At 51.2% G+C, this 25213-nt stretch overlaps 1 protein-coding gene across 9 annotated transcripts in view; it reads left to right on the forward strand.

The window, feature by feature from the left end:
- The window catches only part of LPIN1 (lipin 1), a 140882-nt gene that overhangs the window by 95015 nt on the left and 20654 nt on the right, over positions 1–25213 (forward strand). For 6 of the 9 annotated variants that reach the window (XR_011647448.1, XR_011647450.1, XM_058287866.1 and 3 more), the window contains 8 exons: positions 837–966; positions 3274–3580; positions 7091–7184; positions 8162–8352; positions 8768–8861; positions 9447–9516; positions 20403–20495; positions 23190–23263. Coding sequence is in view for 6 of the 9 variants with exons in the window: in XM_058287866.1 (XP_058143849.1) it covers positions 837–966; positions 3274–3580; positions 7091–7184; positions 8162–8352; positions 8768–8861; positions 9447–9516; positions 20403–20495; positions 23190–23263 (1053 nt within the window). In the remaining 3 variants the exon portion in view is untranslated. Of the gene's footprint in view, positions 1–836; positions 967–3273; positions 3581–7090; positions 7185–8161; positions 8353–8767; positions 8862–9446; positions 9517–20197; positions 20276–20402; positions 20496–23189; positions 23264–25213 lie in introns of all 9 variants that reach the window. The other 3 variants (XR_011647449.1, XM_058287863.2, XM_058287864.1) reach the window with 1 other exon arrangement.

The following is a 25213-nucleotide window of genomic DNA, read 5'->3' on the forward strand; positions in this document are numbered from 1 at the left end:
AAATTGTGTTTAAGTTTCCATTACATTAAAACTTAAATCAGACACATCAAGGAAAGACGTAAGGTCGCTGAGAGGGTATGCCAGGGGAAATTACCATAGCTTTGCTGGTGCTTTATTTGTAAAGTCTGCACCTAAACACACTAGAGGAAGGATGCGGGAGGATGGGGCGAGATGGCTCAGTGGGCAGGTTTTCTTGTCTAAGTTATTTGGAATATCATGCGGATCTTTTGGATTACTTTGGCTGGAGAGAAGTAAGACTTTGTCCAGATCTCAAGAGAAAATGTATAGAAAGTGTGGAGGTGTGAACACAAATTACAACCTCTTGGAAGCTGGCCCAAAAGTAGAGTGTGATAAGTTGTTAGGAAGGAGCCTTGGTGCGTTGCCGCCCGCAGCAGCATCTGAAGCCTTGGCGCAGGGGTCTTGACCACACACAAGTTTGACAAGTGGCCGTTGTCAAACTTACATGAAAACAGGCCTTTTTGCGGTGGTCTGGAAGTTGAAGGGTTTTATTTGAAAACTAAGAATGCAGGAGAGGTGATATTGAGCGGGGTGGGAAAGGGGTTGATTTTGAGGTAAGAACAAACTTTTCCCTCCTCTTTCACTGGATTTTGTTTCCGTTTTCCATCTCTCGGCTCCTTCTTTTTCTCATCTTCTCTGCTGACTTTGAACCCGGCAGCAGGTTGGGGGCAGGGAGCTGCACACGGAGTCTAGTTACGGGCCCCCGTGGCTGCGTAACCAGCTGCGAGCCGCGCTGATACGGAAGTGGAGGCGCAGGTGCATCGTCTGGGGAAGAAGCTTCTTTTCCCACCCTGATCATTGATTTGTGTTTCCTTAAGTCCGTCAGCTTCTCGGCCTTCGACACCGAAGAGCGACTCAGAATTGGTCAGCAAGTGCCTGGACAGGGCAGTGCAGAAGAATAACCCGGAAATGCTGTGGCTCTGGGGAGAGCTGCCGCAGGCCGCAAAGGTGAGCTCTTTTTCCCAGTTCTGCCCAGCCCTGTAGCTTTCTACTCTGATTTATCTTTTTTTTTTAAGATTTATTTTTTATTAATTCCTGCCCCCACAGTGGTCTGCTCTCCGTGTCCATTTTCTATGTTCTTCTGTGACCGCCTCTAACCTTATCAGCAGCACTGGGAATCTGTGTTTCTTTTTGTTGCGTCATCTTGTTGTCTCAGCTCTCCCTGTATGCGGCGCCATTCCTGGGCAGACTGCACTTTCTTTCACGCTGGGCGGCTCTCCTTACGGGGCACACTCCTTGTGTGTGGGGCCCCCCTATGTGGGGGACACCCCTGCGTGGCAGGGCACTCCTTGCACACATCAGCGTCACGCATGGGCCAACTCCACATGGGTCAGGGAGGCCCAGGGTTTGAACCTTGGACCTCCCATGTGGTAGGCGGATGCCCTAACCGCTGGGCTAAGTCCACTTGCCATGATTTATCTTGAATGAGAGGGAACTGGTATCATTTCACAGTTAGGAAATGTTACTGCTAGAAACCATAAGTAAATAAAAATGTTTTAGGTGTTAGCCGTGCCCACCTGCATTACCAGTATTGCAGAGGTTTCATTTCCTTGATGCATTTTAAACCTGCGGGACAAACACTTCACCTTAAATGATGAGTGCAGCTCATACACAGACGCTGCAGCCCCTAACTGAGCGTGCCCGAGGGCCGTGAGAAGCCCCACGGCGGGGCCACGGAAGCGGGCCCTGAAGGGAAGGCCGAGTGGCTGCAGCGCCTGGAGGGAGGGGGAGCGACCCGGGAGCTCGCTCGGGGGTCCATCGAGTGGACGTGCAAGGTCTGGGTCTCATAAAGTTAGGGAGGTTTGAGGCTCAAGTTCATTGGGCAGAGCTTGTCGACCCTCCGGCCAAGGTGCCCAGAGGTGGACACTGCTGGGGTCTCCAGAAGCACCTGGAGCAGCTGAGAGCAGGCGCGAGCGCGATGCAGCAGCCGGCAAATCCGCTGGCCTCTCTGAACCTCTGTCTCCATCTGTAAAACGGGAGAAAACAGTAGGTGCCACTAAGCTGTTGGGAGACCGTGAGGCCACAGTGCAGAGCGCCTGGCGGCGCCCGCCCTGCACGTTTGCTCTCTCCAGGGCCATGCTGCACGCTGCTGGCTGTCCTGGGTGAGCCTGGTGAGCTGCAGCTCCCTTCCCGCTGGCCGCGGTGCGCTCACGTGCGAGTACACGGTGCACGTAACAGGCTTCAGAAAACAGGAAGTGGGTGCAACCTTTTCTTCCATGTAATTCTATTTCCTATTCCAAATCAGTACAAGCCTCTTGAACTGTATTGTCTTCCAAGCTTCTCTTTAAACTACTGCAAGGTCCTCGGAAGACGTGGCAGCTCTTGCAGCCCCGATGGGTGTGCGTGATGTGAATAGTGGGCGAGTGAGTGCACGAGCCGGGGGTCGACCGTTCCTGGGAGTCCACACGGGCAGGGTTTTGGGACTAGGTCTGCCGTGGCCAGGGTGGTGGGTTTGTTCATTTCCAGGTTGTATTTAGCTTTCACGGAGGGCTGATTTCCTTGCCCACGGGTGGTACTGCTGGCCCAGCCCCGCTTCACCCCTCCTGCCAGTGGATATGGAGAAATGGCCCTGCCTGGGATCTGCCGTGCAGCGTTGCCTGTGCCAGGAGCCGTGAAATGTGGTGGGAGAGGGCACACGCCCCTCCCTCTGACCCTTACGTCCCACTTGAAATAATCTTCAAGTTGGAAATTCTTCACGAGGGTAGAATCAGAAACGCTGGTTCTCCTGTCAGGCAACCACCAGTCTTCTCTTGTTCTCTCACATCTTGGGGGTAGACTTCGCACACGTGTGAGAAATACGCAGCTCGCGAGTGTTTGGCTGCGTGAATCTTCCCATTATGCACATATCCACGCACCTTGCGCCCGATGAAGAGACAGGACGTAGTCAGCGACTCGGGAGTGCCCCCTCTGTCCAGTCGCCGCTCAGACGGACATGGCGCCGGCAGCCGAGCAGCCTCGGGGTCCAGCCACGGGTTTGTGCAGCAAAGCCCCCATTTCCCGCCTGCCCCGTGGTCGTCGGCACTCGGGGCTCTGCCCACCTCGCTCCCTGCTGCCCGGCTGGTGTCCTCCCGCAAGCTTGCTGGCTGCGGGCTGAGTGCTCCTGTCTCGGGACCTTGGGGCCGAGATGGAAAACCCCGCCCTCCCGGGCCAGGGCCGGGTAGGGGCAGGGCCACAGAGTTTACTTAGTCAGCTCGGTTTTTCTGTTTGCCTGCTGCGCTGATTTTCTCTTTCTGTCTCACCCCTCCTTTGGTCCAGTCGTCTCTCCACAAGATGAAAGAGTCCAGCCCATTAAGCAGCAGAAAAATCTCTGAAAAAATGCACTTTCAAGCCATCCAGACTGAATCTTCGGATACCCTGAATGGGCAGGCCCCGGTGCTGGCCAGGAGTCCTCCTGAGCCGCGTCCCTTAGGCCAGAACGAGCCGCAGGCAGAGATGCAGTTTGTGAACGAGGAGGACGCGCAGGCCTCAGCAGCTGCACAGCCTGCGGGTGAGGAGCCCAGGGTCCTCTCTGCTGGTTTAGCCCAGGCAGCAAGTAAGGCGGATTCTCCTTCCAGGAAGAAAGGTACGTCCGGGGCTTCCTGGCTTCTTTTTAAAAAAAATATTTTTAATTTATTTTAAAAGTTTCTTAGATTACATAAAATGCTACATAAAAAAATACAAGGGACTCCCCTATGCCCCACTCCCCATACCTCCCACATTTTCCTGCATTAACCATATCCTTCATTAGTGAGGTACATTCATTGCAATTGATGAACAGACTTTGGAGCCTTGCCACTAAGCATGGATTATAGTTTACATTGTAGTTTATGCTTTTTCCCACTCAATTCTATAGGCATGGCCATATATATATAATGACCTGTACCTGTCATTGCAGTGTCACTCAGGACAGTTCCAAGTCCTAAAATTGCCCCCATATTACACTTCTTTCTTCCTCTCCCTGCCCTCAGAACCTCCAGTGGTCACTATCTCCACATCAATGATATAATTTCTTCCATTGCCAGAATCACAGTAAAGTCTATAGTAGAATACCAGTTAGTCTACTCTAGTCCATATTCTATTCCCCAATCCTAAGGATTCTGGGCTGGTGATGCCCACTCTGCCTCTAACTGAGGGGAGTATTCAGTCACACGGCTGATGGATGGGGCTTCCTTGCTTGTAGTTATAGACTCTCTCGGTTCCTTGGTGTGGTGGTTGTCCATCCTCACCTCCTTGGTAGTTGTCCTGGGTGAGTCCAATGAACTGAAGAGTAGGTGTTGCAACTCCACTGAGACTCAGGGCCCAGCTGGCACATGGACAGCCCAGAGAGTCAAGTCTCTTGGGCATACACCTACCAACTCCAGCACCAACTATAGGTTCAAATGAAGGAGACAGAAGAGGCATGTATAGAGAAGTCACATCTGAGTTTAACTCTGTCACATCAGGGAGCACAAACTCCAAAGTAGGGCCCACTGGTGCAGCACCAACCACCGGAGCCATCTGCCATGACCGTAGGACCTGGGTGTCTTTGGCGCCCTCAGGAGCCCCACTATTTGGGGTAGTGTCTACTTTGGCTGTCTATGAGATCCTGCTGAGGCATGCATAAGTGTTACCTCTGGGAAGATCTCCTGACTCATTTTGAAGTCTCTTAGTCACAGAAACTCATTTGTCTTTACCTTTTCCCCTTTTGATTCAAGGTCTTTTTCCAGTTGCATTGCTCATTGGTGTTTGGTAGTTATCCCTTGGTGCCAGGGAGGCTCATCTCTGGGCGTCATGTCCCACCCTGGGGGGAAGGTAGTGCATTTATATGCTGAGCTGGCTCAGAGAGAGGCCACATTTGAGCAACAGGGAGGCTCTCGGGAGGTAAATCTTAGGCACCTTGTAACACTAGGCTACATTGCAGCTTCACGGATGAAGGCTTGTAAGGATAGTTGTACATATCAAGAGCCCATCAATGGACATTAGTCATTGCCCCTGTACTTGGGGGATTATTGCTGCTCCATTAGAGAATGTGGCAGAGCTCCCCAGGATGGGAACTCAGTATTCTTTCGGTTGTTGTGTGAATCTCTACCCACTGTGGCAGTGCCCCATGAACACTTGAACATGTTTCCATGCCTTATATGCAGGCCCAGGTGAACTTCCTCCCACGCATCCCCCACCACTGACACCCACACCAGTGCTCCTCCCCTGCCACAGTTGAAACCCTTCTGTGATCCAAAACTTCCTAAAAAATGAAGCCCAGAATATCGTCAAATACAATTATTAGGAAAATGAAATAATGATGGGTTTAAACATAAGAAATAAAATATATACTTTAGAAAAACTAAAACTAAAATAAAGACAAAAAATTGGGAAATTAAAAAATATTGAAAAATAAAAAAAATTTTTTTGATGCTTTGCCTTTCATCACTGTAATATCTTTTGTCCTTTATGTACAGTGGGATTATTGTCCATTTCTTCCCCGTCTCTTTTTTTTTTTCATTTTGTCTTCAGAGAAGTTTCAGGTCACAGTAAACTCACATACAGAATATAGGGGACTCCCATATACCAACATCCTCTCCCCTTTCCCCCCTCTTGTATCAATAACCTTTTACATGTGGATGGTACACTTGCCACGACTAGGGTACAAATATTGATACATAGCTGCAGCCATGGTCAGTGGTTCACATTATGGTTTACATTTTAGACCATACACTTTTGTAAATTTTTGATAACACTTAACATGGCCTGTATCCATCACTGCAAGATCCTGCAGAACACTTCCATTGCCCCCAACTACCCCCTCTTCCAACTATTCTGTTCCTCCCTCCGCCTCCCTTCAGGGCCCGCGGGGCTTCACTCCTTGAAGGACGAGATTCATAGTTATTTGCAGCAGCGCTGAGGGCTTGACACACTGGTCTGGCCTCCCCTATTAGGAACCGCCCATGCTCTCAAGAGACTCCCACCCCAGTGTCGGAGAACGTATCGGGCCTCCCAGGACGGGAGTCCAACTCCTTCCCACTCAATGTGGGTCTCCCCCCACTGATACAGTCACTATGACAAAACGGTCGCTCCACATTCTCTAGGAGACGCCCAGGGGCGCCCTGCTCCAAATGCCCCGTCCAACGCCCTGAAGCAGTAGCCCTTCTCGTCAGGTTGCCGAGAGCGTTCTCAGCACTATGGATTTGGCCGCGTGCCCTCCAACCCCCAGTGTCCCCTCTCCCTCCCCAGCGCTACTCCAGGGTCTACTCAGATGAGCTGCGGCACAATAGGAGGCTCCCCTTAAACGGTTTCCTCTTTCAAAAGTGCGCAGTAAATCAGCCGTGCTCTTTCCGTGTACTGCTGCCCGGGGCCCCAGTCACCGCAGGTGTGCTGGCGGCACAGGGGTCGTGGGCACCCTGCCTCACAGATCGGGGAAGCTGAGGCCTCTCCGTCACACCCCATAAAGTACAAATCCACACCCAGCAAGTCCACACAGAGAGCAGACAACGGGGGGGACGGGGAGAGAAATAAAATAAATCTTAAAAAAAAAAATCCAGACGGACTGCCAAGCGCGTCCTGCCTCTTACCTCGCCTGGTTGCTCCTGCGTTGCATCTCTGTTTCCCTGGTCGTTCGTCTTTGCTTTCCTCGGCTGCTCGCCCTGGAGTATGGGCTCCAGGGTGTCAAGAATCTTTGCTTGCACCAGGGGCTGAGACGCAGAGCTGCGCTGAAACTGCTAGTCCAACGCACAGCCTCTGCTGGAAGCGAGGAGGAAGCCTGGATTTGGGTGCCTAGATTTGGGTGCCTGGATTTGGGTGCCGTGCTGTTTTTGAGCCTTGGTGGGCGGGCTTTGGGACACTTCTATCGCTCTTTTATCGCTCCATCTCTTAGTGGTGATGGAGGTAACGGCGTCACTTCGGTGTGCACACACACTCAGGCTCGCTGCAGGTGAGGAACAGGTGCACGTGCTGGCGCCGTCGGAGTGCGCCCCTGCGCAGCCACACGCTGCGTCGTGCCGCGTCACGACCCTTGGGTGTGTCTGAGTGAATTTTCATCCTGTGGCTAAATGATGTCTCTAGAGACACCCAGAAGCCGGTGAGGCTGTTTCTGGAGCAACGGACCCGTTTTCTCTCGCAGACAAACGAAGCAGACACCTCGGAGCAGACGGAGTTTACCTGGACGACCTCACGGATATGGACCCTGAAGTGGCTGCCCTGTATTTTCCCAAGAAGTAAAATTTCCTTTTTGTTCCTTTCATCACTTTCTATAAACTGAGTATTAGACCGCGTGAGTCCAGTTTTTCTTTATGTTTGATGAGAAAGTGGGCAGTGGGGGCTCCTGCTTTACCTTGAAAGAACTGTGTGGAGGGACTTGCTCTGTAGGTGTAGACGGGTGTAGACAGGTATAGACAGGTGTAGACAGGTGCGTGTGCTGCCGGCCTCCACCTCTCCACGGGCACAGGTGCCAGCCCCTCCTGTGTCTGCCATGGTCAGTGGCCCATGAGCCACAGAACAGGCAGAGGTAGGGCTGCTGTGTGGCCCTTTCCCTTGGCCGTGCCCCCTTGCACATTGTAGGATGGCCTCCTCCTTGGCCGGCCTTCTCCTTGGATGGCCCCTCCTTGGTAGATGGCCTCTTTCTTGGAAGCCCTCCTCCATGGATGGCCTTCTCCTTGGCTAGCCTTCTCCTTGGGCAGGATCCTTCTTGGTGGACAGCCTCCTCCTTGGTGGACGGCCTCCTCCTTGGCCAGCCTTCTCCTTGGTGGACAGCCTCCTCCTTGGCCAGCCTTGTTCTTGGTGGACGACCTCCTCCTTGGCCAGCCTTCTCCTTGGTGGACGGCCTTCTCCTTGGTGGACAGCCTCCTCCTTGGCCAGCCTTCTCCTTGGTGGACGGCCTTCTCCTTGGTGGACGGCCTCCTCCTTGGTGGACAGCCTCCTCCTTGGCCAGCCTTGTTCTTGGTGGACGGCCTCCTCCTTGGTGGATGGCCTCCTCCATGGATGGCCTCCTCCTTGGATGTCCACCACAGAGCCAGTGGCTGCCTTGGGGCAGTGCGTGGGTTTGGGCAAGGAAGAGCAGATGGGATGGTCCTGAGGTGAGCTTGGCTCACCTCTTCCCTTGGTCAGGTGCTTGGTCCTGAGGGGCCAGCGCTGGCAGGTGAGGGTCACTGGGGAGCACGGGAGTATCCTAAGTGCGCGCTCTCTCTCCCCTCAGCGGGGACCCCCCTGGCCTGGGGAAACCTGCCAGTGACAGCGGAGCCCGGTCCGCCAACCAGTCCCCACAGTCCATGGGCAGTTCAGGTGCGGACAGCGGCGTGGAGAGCACCTCGGACGGCGCGAGGGACCTGCCGTCCATTGCCATCTCCCTCTGCGGCGGCCTCAGTGACCACAGGGAGATCTCCACAGGTGTGGGCGCGGGCATGGGCCAGGCTCGCCCCCTGGTGGCCACCATGAGGGCGGTGGCCGGGCAACCGCAGCATGAGGGGTGGGGGCTAATCGCCGGCAGTTAGCAGCCCTCCGGGGTCGGGAGCGGCCACAGCGCAGCGCGTGGCAGGGGTGGCGGCACAGATGCGGGAGCTGGGGCCAAAGCAGCCGGCGCCACCGAAACCAGGGCAGTCTGTCCTCCAGGATGGGGCGTCTCCCTCCCTGGTCCCGCGTCGCTGTGGCCACCCCTAGACCTCCCGGCGCTGCCCCAGCAGACGGGGTCTGCCCTCGTCCCTGAGTGGACGCCTCGGCTGGGAGCCGGCGGTGGCGGAATGCGAGCGGGGCGCCCTGCGCTAACTCCTTCTCTCTGCCCCACGGCGCCTGCTGGCGTTTGCAGATGTGTTTTTGGAACAAGCCGTGTCCTATCAACAGTTTGTGGACAACCCTGCCATCATCGACGACCCTAATCTTGTGGTAAAAATTGGGAACAAGTAAGTATTCCCTGGAAGGCCTTTTGGGGGCAGAGCGATCGTTCCAGTTTAACGTTCTCAAACAGAGAGGTCAGGCTGGGGAACTCCGTCCCGGTCAGGATCAGCGCCTCCTCCTCGCCACGGCAGAGCCCTGCGTTCCCGCCAGCAGGGGGCAGGTCGCTGGGGCTTGTGGTGGTTAATGTGCTTTGAGCTGGTCACGGGGGGCTGGGACCCCGCGGGGCGCCCGCTGGGCAGCAGATCCCACCCCCTTTAACACCCGTCGAGGGCGACGGGCGCGGCTTTGCAGGACCTCCGCACGTGTCCCCTGAGAGGAAGCCGTGTGGCCGTAGCGCGCCCATTGCCCCTGAAACGTGGCGAGGTGCCGCACGCGCGCGGGCTTGATGCCGCGCTGCCCAGTGAGCGGCGCTGCCCCCGGCCGGCGCCCCGGCCACCTTCGAGCGCTCTGGCTGCCCACCTCTTGCTGGCCACTGTGGGTTGGTGCAGAAGGGGCTGGTGAGGACTGGGGTGGGGCCGGGGGTCCTTATGGGGTGTTCTAGGGTTCTCCGTGCCCCGGTCTTCTGATTCTGTTTCCTTGTTCCACGCTAGATATTACAACTGGGCGACGGCTGCACCTCTGCTCCTGGCGATGCAGGCCTTCCAGAAACCTTTGCCAAAGGTGAGCTCTAATTTGAGGAAGAAAAGGGACGCGGAAAACGATGGATGGTTTAGTACGGCAGGTGGGACTCAGCTTTCACTTTAGGGTCTGTGAAGGTAGTTACATGAGCTCTTGGGAGGGCCTCGAGTTTCAGACCTGTTGCTCCTGCACATCTGGCACCTCAATATCCTCCTCCCACGGTGCCGGCAGCACCGGACCAAGTCCTGCCTCCCCCACGAGCCCAGACCCCTGTGCTAGTGCCACAGGTGGGGCCGGGCAGGCGGGGCCGGCAGGCGGGGCGGGGCGGGCGGGGCCGGGCAGGAGGGGCCGGGCAGGAGGGGCGGGGCAGGTGGCTGTCGTGCAGGTGGGGCCGGGCAGGTGGGGCTGGGTGGCAGAGCTGGGTGGTCACGGCGAGGAGACCTCCCAGGTGGAGTGCTGGAGCTGGCAGAGGGGCTGGGAAACGGACGCCAGGGGCCAGCTGGCAAGCCCCCGGCCTGAATCCCGAGGCTGGTCCCGCAGCCCCCCCCCCCCCCCGTGAGCTGGGGAGGGGGCGAGCAGTCAGAGTGGGGGGCAGCCCTGCCGGGGCCCCAGAGCCTCTCTCCCTCAGCCTCTGATGGCCTGGCACTCGCTGGTGCGGCCAGCGCCGCGCTCTTCCAGCAGGGGCGTGGCCTGCACAGCCTTCGTGGCATCCAGCTGTGCTCCGTGCTGCCGGGCTCAGGGCTTCTTCTGGGCCACAGCATGGACGTTGGTCATTTAAAAGGGTGGATTAAAGCGGATCTTTTAAAAATACCTAAAGTACATCTGATGAGCATTGGATGGATAGTGTTTCTCCCGTGGAAGTACTTTGCGAGCTCTGACACCTTCCTCAGGTAGACTGACTCCTGCTGGAGGCCAGTTCCTCTCCTTGTGTTCACTGCCCGGTGATGGGAGTCTAGTTATAGGACCAGAGTTGACATTGGCTGCAGTTCATCCCTCACCCGTTCTTTCAGACAATTTTGCCTCTTCTTGGCTTTCTTCTCTTCTTATGATTTTTAGAATTAGTTTGTGAGGTTGTTACTAAAATTACATTGGATTTATAGTTTAATTCCTGAGAAATTATATATCAATGCTTAACACTCATTAACACTATATTTTTACCATTTATTTGGGTCTTTTATGATTTCTTTTTTAAAGATTTATTTATTTTATTTATTTCTCTCCCCTTCCTCCCCCCCACTCCAATTGTCTGTTCTCTGTGTCTGTTGGCTGCATCTTCTTTGTCCGCTTCTGTTGTCAGCGGCACGGGAATCTGTGTTTCTTTTTGTTGTGTCATCTTGTTGTGTCAGCTCTCCTGTGTACTGTGCTATTCCTGGGCAGGCTGCACTTCGCGCTGGGTGGCTCTCCTTACGGGGCGCACTCCTTGCGCGTGGGGTTCTCCTACGCAGGGGACACCCCTGCGTGGCATGGCACTCCTTGCGCGCATCAGCACTGCGCATGGGCCAGCTCCATGCGGGTCAAGGAGGCCCGGGGTTTGAACCAGACCTCCCATGTGGTAGATGGATGCCCTAACCACTGGGCCACATCTGCTTCCCTATGACTTTCTGTAATGCTTTGTAATTTTCATTGTACAAGTTTTTTTTTTGTTATATATTTTTCGAGGTACCTATACTTTTTTCTCCCTATTTCCATGACATCCTTTTATATATTTTGAACCTTTCTTTTTTGGGGGGTGGGAGGGGTCTTTTTCCATTCAGAATTACTATAGTGCCCTGCTGAAATTTTCCTTTCATGTAATATAGTCATCTCGTTGTCTCTAATGATGCTTTTTGCCTTAAAGTCTGTTTTATTTGGTATCACTTTATGCCAGCTTTCTTCTGGATATTATTTCACTGTAGTACCTTTTCCCATCCTTTTATTCTTAATCCTTCTGTGTTCTTATATTTTAAATACCATATACTGGATCTTTAAAAATAAAACCTAAGAATATTTGTCTTTTAACTGGAATGTTTAACCCACTTATGTTTATTGTAAATACTGTTAAATTTGGACTTATTGCTCTTTTTTGGGTGCTTTTTAAGCTGTGTCCTCCTTCCGTTTTAGCTTCATTTCCCTTTTCATGTTTTCTATTGTACTGTTCAAGTTCTGTTTGGTCAAGTCCTCTTTATTTGTTGGGATTTATGTATTTAGAGATTATCCTTAAGTTCTCGCAGTCTTCATTATTGGAACCACCACTGCTCGGCAATCTCGGTTTCAGACGCCCCGGTCTCTCGCTCACTTGCCTCACTCGGACGCCCCCAAGGCTCCAGCCCATTGACCTGCCGCCTCAAGTCCTTTGTCTCTCTTTACCTGGCTTAAATCCTAGGTCAGTCACAACAGCCTCAAGTCCTTTGTCGCTCTTTACCTGGCTTAAATCCTAGGTCAGTCACAACAACGTCCCTCGAGTGTCTTCTAAATGCCTTTGCTTCCTCATACAATCGTCTTCTTGGCTAAATCACAACCTTGGTTAAATCTAACTTTCCTTCTGCTCTGTGCCTGCTCCTGTGCAGCTGAACGCGGCCTGAATAACACGCAGGCCGCGCCGAGTGGCGGCCCCTGGGCCCCAGTGCTCTCGCTGTCCGAGCCTGTTACTCCCCAAGGCCTCCACGGCTGTTTCATACTTCTCTCTCCTCGGGCCTGCAGTTTGACCTCCCCTTTTCCTTACTTGCAGCAGGTGACCTTGCTTCTTGCTTCCCTGAGAAAATTGAAACAGTCAGAAGGAAACTTCTGCCACTGCCTTCACCGGTGAGGGGGCTGCCGGTGCTGCAAGCTGAGGCCATCCTCCCTGCCCGTCCTCCTCCCCTGCCCGAGAACTTGCTCCGGCCGCCTCTCCCCTCTTCTGCATCATCAGTCTCTGCCAGGTCATCCCCTTCGGCATGTAAACACTGTTAGCGCTGCTGTTAGCGCTCTCTTCTCCCTAGAGCTCTGTTGACTTGCTACTATCCTAATTTTTCCCTTTACATTAAGACTCTGAAAGGACTGTCTGAGCTCGCTTCCTCGTTTCTCTTCCCTTCCATCTTGAATCCTCTGCCCTCCTACCCTCCTGCTACCCAGAACCCCTTTTATGACGGCCAGCAGGGACCTGCACCCTCCACTTTGGTAAACCCAGCAGTCCCCTCTCAGAGCTCGTCTCACTTGACCTTCCAGGAGCGTTTGACCCTGTTAGTGCCTCACTCTTTTCTTGTTGGAACATTCTTGTCACTTGGCTTCCAGGTGGAGGCCCGGCTTACTCTTCCCCCTTCCAGGCTCCTTCTGTGCCTGTTTTGCCAATTCTTAACTCCTTAGCCACCTGCTGGAATGCCCAGCACGCCTGGGTGCCGGGGCCCTCCAGACCCGTGTTCCAGCTCAGACCTCTTTCCTGAACTCCCGACTCGATGTCCAGCTGCCCACTCAGGCCTCTGAGTGTCTGGTAAGCTGTAACGATGTGCCAGTTCAGTCTGAGCACACCCAGGATCTGACCACTTCTCTCAACCCCGGGACACCTCCCACCTGGGGCCCTCCCCCCTGGGGCGGCAGCAGACCCCTCCCCAGCTCCCCCTCTTGCCCCTCCTCAGCCCACCATTAACATAGCAACGCCTCTTCTCACAACTCTTTCTTTGTGATGACAACAAAAGGCTTCCTTACTTCCTGGCCTCGCGGGAGGAGTTCCAGCAGAGGTGCAGGGCTGGGCCTTGGGAGGCTGAGCAGGGGAAGGGCCCTGGGAGGGGGCAGGGGGCTGGGTGTCGAGCGGAGCCCAGGCGCTGGCGGTGAGCGAGCCAGCGTCCGTCCGTCCGCTGGGCTCTGCTGCTGAGCTGCTGTGGATGAACCACACACGCAGCTGCTCCAGCGGCAACTGCTGCGCTCGGGAAGGCCCGAGTCCTCGCTGCCTTCCGGGCCTGGTGCGCCCTGCCCTGGCCCTCTCCTGCCCTCCTCCACTGGCCCCCTGCCTGCAGCTGACCCAGCCCCTGGATTTCCTAGTACCCCGGAGGCCTCAGCCGAGCGAAGGCCTTGCCTTCTGGAGATATCTGCTGGCTCGCTCCCCCTTTCCTTCAGGTCTTTACTCAGACGTTGCCTCAGGGAGCCCTTGAAGGGTTACCCTAAAAAATCTCAATCTGACCCTTCCCTGCTTTGTTTTTACTCTTGGAATTATTTTTATCTTATGTCATCTACTGTTTACCATAAAAAGGGTATTCGTCTGTGGTTTTCTTTTCTCTTGGGATCGTTGGCCTTGCTATGGGGGTGATGGGTTAGGTTCTGTCCCGTCCTCTTGAATTCTTTTGATGCGCTTGAGCAGGATTTGTATTAATTCTTCTTGTTCTTGGCGTGCTTGGTAGAATTCACCTGTGAGGCCTGTGGCCCTGGGCTTTTCTTTGTTGGGAGGTTTTTGATGACTGATTCAATCTCCTTTCTTGTGATGGGTCTGTTGAGACCTTCTGTTGCTTCTTGAATCAGTGTAGATAGTTTGGGTGTTTTTAGGAATTTGTCCAGTTCACTTAGGTCATCTTATTTGTTCGTACAGACTTGTACTTGTATCTTTTTATAAGCCTCTTTATTTTTGTGGTTGCTAGTAATGTCCTCCCTTTTATTTCTGATTTTAATTTGTACTCATTTTTTTCCTTTGTCAGTCTAACTAAAGGTTTGTCAATTATTGGCTTTTTCAGAGAACTAACTTTTGAATTTGCTGATTCTATTCTTTTTCTCTATTTCATTTACCTCCACTTTAATCTTTGTTATTTCATCCCTTCTGCTTGCTTTGCCCTTAGTTTGCTCTTTTTCTAGATCCTCCAGGAGTGAGTTTAGGTCTCTGATTTGAGATCTTTTTTTTTTTTTTTTCAAATTTTAAAAAAATGTATCCTCTCTCCTCCCCGACATTTCCCTTGTCTGTCTGCTTGTTGTTTTGCTCACTGTGTCTGCTTGACTTCTCCAGGAGGCACAGGGAGCCAAACCTGGGACCTCCCACATGGGAGGTGGGTGCCCGACAGCCTGAGCCGCATCCGCCCCCTGCAGGCTGTGGGGTTTGCTGGCTTGTGGCATCTGCTCGTTTGGGCGGGTGCAACATCTAGCACGTGCAGTGGATTGTGGCAGGTGCAGCGTCTGCCTCTCTTCTTTAGGAGGTACTGGGACCTGAACCCAGGACCTCTCGTGTGGTAGGCGTGCACCCAACCGGTTGAGCCACATCTGCCTCCCTCTTCTTTTTTAATGTAAACATTTGGAGCTATAAATTTGCCTCTCAGCACTGCCTTTGCTGCCTCGCATAAGTTTTGGAATATTGTGTTTTCATTTTCAAATTTGCTTTAAGATATTTCCTAAATTCTCTTGTGATTTCTTCTTTGACCCATTGGTTGTTTGAGTGCATTGTTTGATTTCCACATATTTGTGAAGTTTTCAGTTCTCTCTCTCACTGTGTTCTAGCTTCATTCCATTAAGGTCAGAAAAGATACACTATGACTTTATATTTTTCAATTTACTGAGAATTGTGATCTAACATTACCTATCCTGGAAAAGACCATGTGCACCAGAGGAGAATGTGTGTGCTGCTGCTGTTGTGCGACGTGTTCTGTCTAAGTCTCTAAGTCTGTAAGGTCTCGTTGGTTTAGCGCTTCAGTCAAGGCTTCTGTTTCCCTTTTGCTCTTTGACTAGATATTCTATCCTTTGTTGAAAGTAGTGTGTTAAAGTCTTCTACTATTAATGTAGAACAGCCTATTTCTTTTTTCAAATCTCCAGTATTTGTTTCATACATTTTAGGGTTTTTCCATAAGGTACACTTATATTTATAATTATGTCTTGTTGAATTGACCCCTTCATCAGAAACAGTTTTCACTTAAAGTCTGTTTATCAGATATTAGTATCTAGTTCTCTTTTGGTTACTACTTGCCTTGTATATTTTTAAATCCTTTTACTTTCAAAAAATTCAAAAACTACTTTGTTTTTGAATTTAAGGCGAGGCTCTTGTAAACAGCACATAGTTAGGCCATACTTTTAAAATCTATTTTGCCAGTCTCTCCCTTTTGACTGGAGATTTTAACCCATGTACATTAAGAGTTACTATTGGGGAGCGATTCGCTCAAGCAGTTGAGCACCTGCTTCCCATGTGGGAGGTCCCGGGTTCAGTCCCTGGTGCCTTCTAAAAACAAAGAACAACAAGTAAACAAACAAAAACGAAGGGGGCCGATGGTGGCTCAGTGGTTGAGCACTGACTTCCCGCATATGAGGTCTCAGGTTTAATTCCTGGCCCCAGGACCCCAAAAAAATTAGAAAAAAAAAGTAACTATGGATAATGCAGAACTTCCTTCTGCCCTTTTGCTATTATGTCTTTGTAGGTCTTACTCCTTTCCCCCTTAATACTTCTGTTAACACCTACTTTCACATTTGTCTGTTTTTTAGTATTGTACCATTGTGAGTTCCTTCTTATTTCTTTCTGTTTATAATTTTCAAATATTTTCTTTGTGGTTACCACAGGTTAGTATTAGTCAGCCAAAGGGGTGCTGATGCAAAATACCAGAAATTGGTTGGATTTTATAGAGGGTATTTATTTGGGGTAGGTGCTTACAGATACCAGGCCATAAAGCATTAAGTTACTTCCCTCACCAAAGTCTATTTTCACATGGTGGAGCAAGATGGCTGCTGATGTCTGCCAGGGTTCAGGCTTCCTGGGTTCCTCCCTTCCAGGGTCTTGCTTCTCTCTGGGTTCAGGATTCCTCTCTTCCTAGGGCTTGCTTTTTCCTGGGCTCAGCATTCCTCTCTTCCTGGGGCTTGCTTCTGTTTCCTCTGTGAGCTTACTTCCCGGGGCTCCAGCTTAAGGCTTCAGCATCAAACTCCAACATCAAAAAACCTCCAACTCTGTCCTCTGCCATGCCTTTTATCTGTGAGTCCCCACCCACTAAGGGGCGGAGACTCAGTGCCCTACTGACGTGGCCCAATCAAAGCCCTTATCATAATTTAATCATGCCCCAGGTACAGACCAGTTTACAAACATAATTCAACATCTATTTTTGAAATTCATAATCAAACTGCTATAACAGGGCATAAATTTAACATCTTAAATTGATTTGATTCCAACTTAACTTCAGTGGTATGTGCGTGCACTGTTCCTATAGCGTTCTGTCCCCTTGCCTTTTCGTTGTATTTATTACACATTTTATCTTTATATGTTGTATGTCGAAAACTGTAGCTTTATCATTACTTTTTATATATTTGCATTTTAGGTCTTGTAAGAAATACAAAGTGGAACTATATACCAAAAAATGCCATGCAATAGTAATAATGTTTATAATTACCCAAATAATTACCTTTACTGCAGGTCTTTCATTATCATGCTTTGAACCACTGTCTAGTGTCCTTTCATTTCTGTCTGAAGAACTCCCTCTTGGCATCACTTTTAGGCAGGTCGAGTGGTGAGGAACTCTGTCAGCCTTTGTTCATCTGAAAGTGTCTTAATCTCTCCCTCATTTTTGAGAGAAATTCTTCCTGGATATAAAATTGTTTTTGTTCAGCACATTAAATATTTCACATCCCTGTCCTCTTGCCTCCATGGTTTCTGTTGCAAGATTGGCACTTACTCTTATTGGGATTCTGGTGTGCTTTTCTTTGCAGCTCTCAGAACTCCGTCCTTGTCCCTGGAATTCAGCAGATTAATGACACGCGCCTGTGCTTGGTTCTCTTTGAGCTTATCCTGCATGGGGTTTTTGGGCTACTTGAATGTGCATATTTATGTCTTTTATTAAGTTTGGGAAGATTTTGGCCGTTATTTCTTTGAATATTCTTTCTCCCTTTTCCCTCTTTTCTCCTTCTGGACTCCCACAATGTGTGCATTTGTGTGCTTAATGGTGTCCCACAGTTGTATTAGGCTCTGTTTGCCTTTTAAAATTCCTCTCTCTTTTTCTCCTCAGCCTGAATCATTTCAGTTGTCTTTTCTTCCAGATCATTGATTCTTTCTTCTTCCAGCTCCAATCTGCTGTTGAAACCTATGGAATTTTTTCATTTCAGTTATTGTGGTCTTCTATTCCAGTAAAAATTTTGTTTGGTTCCTTTTAAAAATTTCTAGCTCTTTCTTGAGATTCTCACACTGTTCGTTTGTTTCAGGATATCTGTTAGTTCTTTCTCTGTGTTTTCCTTTATCTCCTTGAGCATATTAAAGATTATTTTTAAAAACCTCTTTATCTGGTATATGCAAAGTCTGGTCTTCTTCCTTGATGGTTTCTGGATTTTCATCTTGTTCATTTGGATGGGCCATAATTTTCTCTTTCTTCCTCTTTAACTCTTTGGTTGCTCAGTGTACATTTTAATATTTTGAAGTGTTAACTGTGGGGTTTTGTCCCTGAGCTCTCTGTTCCTTAAGTTTGTATCCAGATAGCAGTATGACAGAGATGCCCTCTAGTGGCAGGAGCTTACAGAAAGAAACAAAACCAAAAGCGCCTTTCAGGCCTGAACGCCGTGGCACCTCCGAGCTCAGCGCTCCTGTCCAGGAGAGCAGCCTGAGGCGAATGCCAAGCACCGTCTCCTCTCCCGGTCGTCTGACCCTGCCTGGAGCCTGCTTCTCACCCTGCACCTGGCGGGCCTGTGGCCTGGGAATTCCCGTTCCAGGAAGTGGGACGTCCCCACTCCTCCCCCTCTTGGGTGCTCTCCTGTATGGCTTAGTGCAGGCGGTCCTTTGCCCAGGCCACGTGACGTGGTCATTTCCTGCACTGCGTAAGCTGTCTGAAGGCCCCTTCTCTGCCTGCAGGACCGATTCTGGAGGGCGAGCCCCAGACACTTTCCTGGACCCCCCTCAGGCTCCTGCCTGATGGGTGGATCCTGACATACAGGCACCCCGTGTGCGTATAGGGGTGACTCTGCTCCCCGAAGGGCCAGGGACCCGCAGTGGGTGCACAGGCAGCTCCACACTGCCGGGGAGGGGATGGGGAGAGGCCAGCAAGGGTGCCACGAGCTTTGCCCCGTCCAAACTGCATTTCCTTGATTTGGCAGTTGCCCAGTTGTCAACCCTTTACTTGTTTTCTGGCGTTTCGAGGAAGATGGCTCTGCCAGTTTTTGCTCCGTGGGCGAAAGGCACCCTGGAGCATCTTGTGCCACCATCTTGGTTGACTGGAAGCCTCTAGTTCTTTCTTTTACTTTAAATCTTGGATCCACTGGATTTTATTTTGGAAGTAAGGAATGACTCAGATCCATTTGTATTTGAATGTTGTGGATGAGGTACAAAGAATCAAATTATTTTTTTCCGTTTGCTCATTGAATTAGTTAGGCAGGAAACAGAATGACTAAAAGAGGCTCAAATAATAGGGGTTTATTATCTTATGGAACACAAACCTTAGTGTCAGCAGTTTCAGGTTTGATGGATTTGGCTTCGTTTCCCCTGTGATTTTCTTGGCTTTCCCTTTTCGAGCAGAAGATGAGTCCTCCACAATCAATTCCTCACAAAGCCACATCCAAAATTGGAAATAATTCTCATATTTCATCAGCAAAACCTTAGCCACGTGATCAACCTTGAACCGGACTGGTCAAAGCAGTTCAACAGCAGTGAATGGCCTGCCTTGAGCCTGCTGTCCCGGGCATGTTGCAGCCTGATTCCTGAACAGTTTGGGATCTGTTGGCAGGAAAGAGGGGGATACTGCACATGGGGGGGGGGGGCAACTGAGAGGCCCACAGCACAGCTGATTAAGTATTTCCACCACTGAGAGGCAGTCACGGTCTTATCATACATTAAAGTTCTGAATAAATTTACATTTATCTGGACTTCCTCTTCTGTTCCCTTGATGTGTTTATGCATTTCCAGCTCTACATTCACTAAATTGCTATAGCTTTAAATATATATTTTAATATTTGGTAGGGCTTGAGCTTACTTATTTCTGTTCCCTTTCAGAATTTTCTTGGTTATTCTTGTTGGTTGGTTTTCCAAATGAACTTTAAACTCAGTTTGTCTAGGTCTGAAAATAATCCTGTTTTGTTTTTTTAGTTTTTAAAACTTGGGTTGTGTTACATTTATGGATGAATTAGGGACAATGGGATTCGCATCCTGAGGAATTTTCTTATTCATGAACCGAGTAGCTGTGGTTTGCATGTTAGTATATTCAGACCTTTGTGTCTGGAATATTTTAATGGTAAAAGAAGCACATTTCAGGATAAATATGTGAATTATTTGTCTGTCTACTTATCTGCAGCCTGTTAAGTTGAAAGACAGTTTTTCTTTCATTAGTAGCTGAGGTTTAAGTTATTTGATAGTTCTATAAACTGGGGAAGGGAATTACATAATATTCCTTGTTCTTGGAATTTGCCCTCAAATATTGATGTTTAGTTCTTTGGAAAGGCTTAGAAAATTATCAGTATTTAATCTCACCCCCATCAAAGTTTCATTTATTTTAAGGAAAAAGTCTAGGAGTAAAAATTTTCTTTTAGTACTTGAGACTAAAATGCCTCTTAATGTTCAGTCAAATGCCTCTTAATGTCCAGTCAAAATTTAGAAATTTACATTAGTTAAAGGAGCCTTTGTATTTTACCTTTCGTTTGAAACTGTTTTATCCTGTGATCCATATTAATCATTTCATTTTTAATTTTATAATCATCATGTTAAGGATAACAATTATTAACCAATATGCCACTTTAATTTGAAACTTCCTGGTCTTACTAATCACTAATGATTTTTCTAATGCTTTCTTTTTTGTTGTTGTGTTGTATTTTATTTGTTGTTTGTTTATTCCTTTAACATCTTCTTAAGTCTTCATGCTTAAGTTATCTTAATGTAATTTTGGATGCCATTAGGTTTTGCTTCTCTAAAATTTTTAATCCACAAACAGTATGTTGCATTTTCCTTGATTTTTTTAAATCTTATTTTAATTTGCATATGTGTTTCCTTTGGTTTGAATGTGCTAAGTTGATCTTTTTTTGGTTCCATTATTTATGTTACCATCCATTTAAAACAGGCCACTGTGGAATCTATCATGAGGGATAAGATGCCCAAAAAGGGAGGAAGATGGTGGTTTTCATGGCGAGGAAGAAATACCACAATCAAAGAGGTAAGCACACGACAAACCTGTGTTTCTCCTTAGCTGAGCACGTTTTGGTTTTGACGTGATTAGGGAAGTCTGCCTTAGCCACAGTGCTGAGTTTCCACAGGTCAGCTCTGCCGCGAGCGGGAGCGATGGCACAGGAGGTGAGCAAGGTCTACCAGACGACTGAGCAGAGTGTGTTCACCTTGTAGCCAAGCCACTCCTGCTCTGCTGCTTCAGCTGTGAAAAGCAGGGATTCATCTCAGTGATTACAAGAGTCCTTCCAGCTTTCGTTTTTTAAGATTTTATATCTTCTTCCTGCTTCTAAGGATCATTTCCAGAAGGTGTCCTTACAGGGGTAGACTGGTCCACATTTGTCATTTCATTGGAGTCAGCATGTCTAAAGCATGTGGTTTTGGTTTCCAGCTACGTTCGTGCCTGTGAGCTTTGCAGCTCTCCTCTCTCTTGACCTCTTAGCCTATTTCTTGAAGCACTTCCTTTGTGTGGCTTCCACGCCGGCGGATTCACTTGCTTTCCTTCCCCCTTCCCTGGCCGCCCCTCCTGTCTCAGTCCTTCTGTGAAGCCATTTAATTTTGTAGTTTGTCAAAAGTTGTCTTAGGCCCTTCTCTTCGGTTTTTCCCCTTACGTTTTTCACAGGCAGTCTCAACCACGTCCGTGTGCTGATAACTCCCTCCTAATTTCCAAACCAGACGTTCTTTTGTACTCCAGGTCCATGTGTCAGGTAGCCCACCAGGTAGACCCCTCCACTTGGGAGCTTCGGGGCACTTCAGACCCATCATTTTGGAAACTGAATGATGATCTTGTTGTGAGAGCTTCCTTCGCTGGCTATGGTCGGGAGTGGTAGTGTACCCACAGGCCGGTGCATCACCAGGTCCTGTCAGCTACTGCCCAGACGTTTCTCCAGCCGCCCATTTCTCTCCACCTCCATTCCCACTGCCATCATCTCCCAGGAATCCGTGCCTCCCCTCTCTTCTTCGTTCTCTGTACTGCCGTTGGTTCGGTCTGTTTAGGACAATGTCCAGTTTGTTGCTCCCTGCCTAAACCCAGGGCTCTTATAGTTAAGACCAGCAGCCTCAGCCGGCCTGCAGGACTTGGGTGTCCCAGCCCTGGCTCCCTCTTTAGCCTCCTCTTTGGCCTTTCTCACTTGCCCTCTGGGCTGTAGCTTTCCTGGGTGAAAGGACCACCTACCCAGGGCTTTGGCTGTGGGGCTCCACCTGCCTCCCAGCCCTCTTCACGGAATGGCCAGGCAGCTCCAACGCCCTCTCTAGCAGGTGCCGGCCCACCCTTCTCGGTCGTCATGGTCCCGTGATCTTCTTCATAAATGGGTCTCATCCTCGTTAATGGTCATACACTTGTTAGTGTGGACACCTGATGACCATCCGCCCCCTCTACTGTCAGCTCCAGGAAGTCAGAGGCCATGCCTGGCTTTGGCCACTCTTGGGCAGAGCGGGCACGGGGCAAACGTTTGCTGTGGGATGTGATTACTTTCAGAACATACTGTGAGAAAAACACCCTCTGGTTATTATGACAGTGAAAGGAACCCTGGAAGGACTCAGTTTATTCCATCAGTTCAAAGGGAAAGTAGGGGCATTCAATTAACATCTAGATATGCCTTGACATTTTGTTAGCAATCTTGAATTTCACTAATTTTACTAATTGTCCCTTTACCTCCAAGGCACACAAACAAGTTAGAACAGATGTAGATGCTTTGCTTTGGGGAGACTTAGAGCATTAGAGGCCTTTCCATCTCCAACTAGAGAGCAGAATATTCTAGAATTTAAAGCTGGGGAGGGACTATCTCAAAGTCATTTTTATTGTAGGTTATTCAAGTGATCACTGGTATGGGTTGAGGGAAATGCAGGTATGAAGTCATTTCTTATAAGAGGTGAAGGGTTTTAAATTTCAGGTAGATAGATGTTTCTGAACTCGTCTAAGGAGCTGTTCATGGCGGCTGAGTTACCGTCCCCATAAATGATCAGTGATTGGGCATGTCTTCATGTCGATTGTTTGTGTGCTCATAAAAAGCGAAAGGGAACTTTAAAAAAGTTCATCTTCTACTGAAGCTGTGCGGTGGGAGACGTCAGCGCACCTCCTGGCAGCGGCGCCTCGTGGCTGCTGGGGTGGGCTGCCCGGCCTCCTGCTCCCCGGGGAACCCAGCTGTGGGGCGTCCTCCCTGGCCGGCACCTGGCCGTCCTTCATCCCAGAGCCGCGCCGTGAGACGGTCATCGCCTGCTGACGGGGAGCGGCCTCTGGAAGGGGCAGCCGTGGAGGGCCAAGCCCAGGTGTCCACTAAGACACCCGGCTCTCTTAGGAATACGTGGTATCGATAAAGAGAAAAAGCTTCCACATTTTCCCCCAGCCAAATGTGGCGTGAAAACACTTCCAAGCATTTCTATGAGCATTTGTAAGAAAATATTTTCAAAGGCCTTGGAATCCAGGCAGCCTTTGAGAAAACGTTTGCCTCAGTGCAGAGGTTGGGAAGCTTGATTTGGTGCCACAGACGCTTGTGGGTAGCAGTCTGCCTTTGTCGGAAGTAGTCCTCAGCCGAATCGTGTATTCTTAGTGAAGGATTAACTGGAGTCTGCCCAGGCAGCAGCGTCCAGATGCCCAGAGCCACCCTGGGGTGTGCCCCCACGGACGGGCGCTCAGCCCAGGCCCCTCTCCTCGCTCCTCCCCGTAACCCTGTCCTTTCTTCTCCAGGAAAGTAAGACGGAGCAGTGCTTGGCGGGGAAGGGCCTTAATACCGGGGAGCAGCTGCTGGGCAAGGCCACCAGGTATGGGAAGAGCGCCGGGGCACCGCGGCTCCTTGCTGCCCAAGGTCTCGGCCGTGCCCGCCGCGTGCTGGGCAGCCGCCGCCTGGGCCGTGACTTAAGTGGGTTTTCTCACTGGCAGACCAGGGCGGTAGCCCCGATAGGTAATGTGCACGGCAGATGTGACGCTGAAGGGAGCTGCCGTAACCAGAGGCTCCCGCGGCTTGGCACGTCCAGGCTCAAGGCGTGGCCCAGCTTGAGCCTCTTAAAGGAGCTTGCTCTCTCTCCGCCGCCTCCACGCTCACCAGGGCGTGCGCTGACACGCCTTGGTTTGGCGTGAGTGGGCTTTGAGCCTGCTGACGGCACCGGTGGTGTCTGCACAGGCGTTGCCCTCCGTCCACACTGGGGACCGCCCACGAATCGTGGACGCCGCATGCTGACGCTGCACGAGCCGAGCGTCCTGTCTCTATCATCTCTTCTCGGCAGCGCTCGGAGACACATCGTTTCTTGTTCAGCCACAGAAAATGCCGACAAAGTAATGGCGGGCAAGACACAAGTCCCCATCACGCGCTTGTCTTGGAGGCGAGCCGACGCCTGACACGCAGCAGGTGTGCGTGTGGGCTGCTGGGATCAGCCCTGTGTCCTGTTGCTGGTTTATAGGAGAAGTGTGGGACGAAGCCCCTGTCTCCTGGCCAGGGCGCTCGCTTTATCAGGGAGGTCATAGGGCTATAGGAAAATCACGATTAAGAGCAGGCTTCCCACGCCACCCTCTGGCGTTGGAGATGCACATTCGTCACAGGTCACAGAAACGTTCTTAGGCCAGTACCGGTACCATAGCCCGTCGTCTGCAGCAGGGCACGTCGTGTCGCACGGTCCTGTGGTCTTTTACATTTTCATTCTAGCAACCGTTGTATGATCTAAAACGTCCCCTGCAGCCACGTCCAGTCCATCCGTGCTTTTTGTTACCTACGCGGTCCTGCGCTGCCGTCCCACAGAGCTCTACAGGTTAAAGCGTTCTACTTCTAGAACTCACTGTGGGAAGTAGAAATGCACGTGCGCCTGTGGGCACACGGGGAGCTCTCATGTCCTTGTTCTCTGGAGAAGGTAGGGTGGGCGAGTGGGCAGAGCTCAGCACCCTGGCTGCTCCGCTGCGGGTCCTGTGGGAAGAGCTTTCTGCCTGGCGAGCGCGGGAGGCGGGCCGGCCTCTTCTTCGCTCAACCTCCGCCTCCGCCTCGTTCTCCGAGGACCCCTGGACATGTCCCACCTGGACCCTTGAGCTCGATGAAGTGTGAATGTGGAGGGTGGGGCAGGCCCGCCGGAGGCGGAGCTGGGGGACGGGCATGGGCGGCGGATGGAAGCCGGCGCCCGGCCCAGAAGGCGCTGGCTCCTCCTGGCCAGGCGTGCGGCTGCAGTGGACGCTGCACAGGGCTGGCATCGGGCACGTGCGGTTTGCAGTCGGCCCTGCCACTTCCTCGCCGTTCGCCCTTGGGTCCGAGCAAAGGTCAGCTTCTTGGGCAGGGTGCAGGCAGAGACCTGAACTGCGGGTTCCGAGCGGGGCCCGGAGGCGCTGCGCAGACGCGGGCTCCGGGGACTTCCCTCGGGTACCTGCGCGTCCTGCAGCCTCCAGGCACCAGAGGCAGCCCCGGGGGCCCTCGGGCGGTGGCACTCTCCAGGGTCTTCAGATGTGGAGTGGGGCGGGCACGACGCGCCCACACACACCACCACGCCATGCTCACGACGGCCGTGCGAGAAAATGCAGAGGACGGCGCAGGCGGGCGACGGTGCCTGAGGACGGCGGGACGGGGGCCCGGGTGACCTGGAGGACACCTGCTCAGGCCAGAGGTCTAGGAGTAGCGGCCAGATGGAGCTGCCTGCCCAGCACAGCGTGCAGCGCGCTCAGAGGAGTGAGGCTCGAGGAGGCTGAGAAGAGCCGAGGGCGTCACCCGGCTGCAGGTTCCAGGCACAGCGGCTGAA

Source organism: Dasypus novemcinctus, chromosome 25, assembly GCF_030445035.2.
Source record: "Dasypus novemcinctus isolate mDasNov1 chromosome 25, mDasNov1.1.hap2, whole genome shotgun sequence".
NCBI classification, from domain to species: Eukaryota; Metazoa; Chordata; class Mammalia; order Cingulata; family Dasypodidae; genus Dasypus; species Dasypus novemcinctus.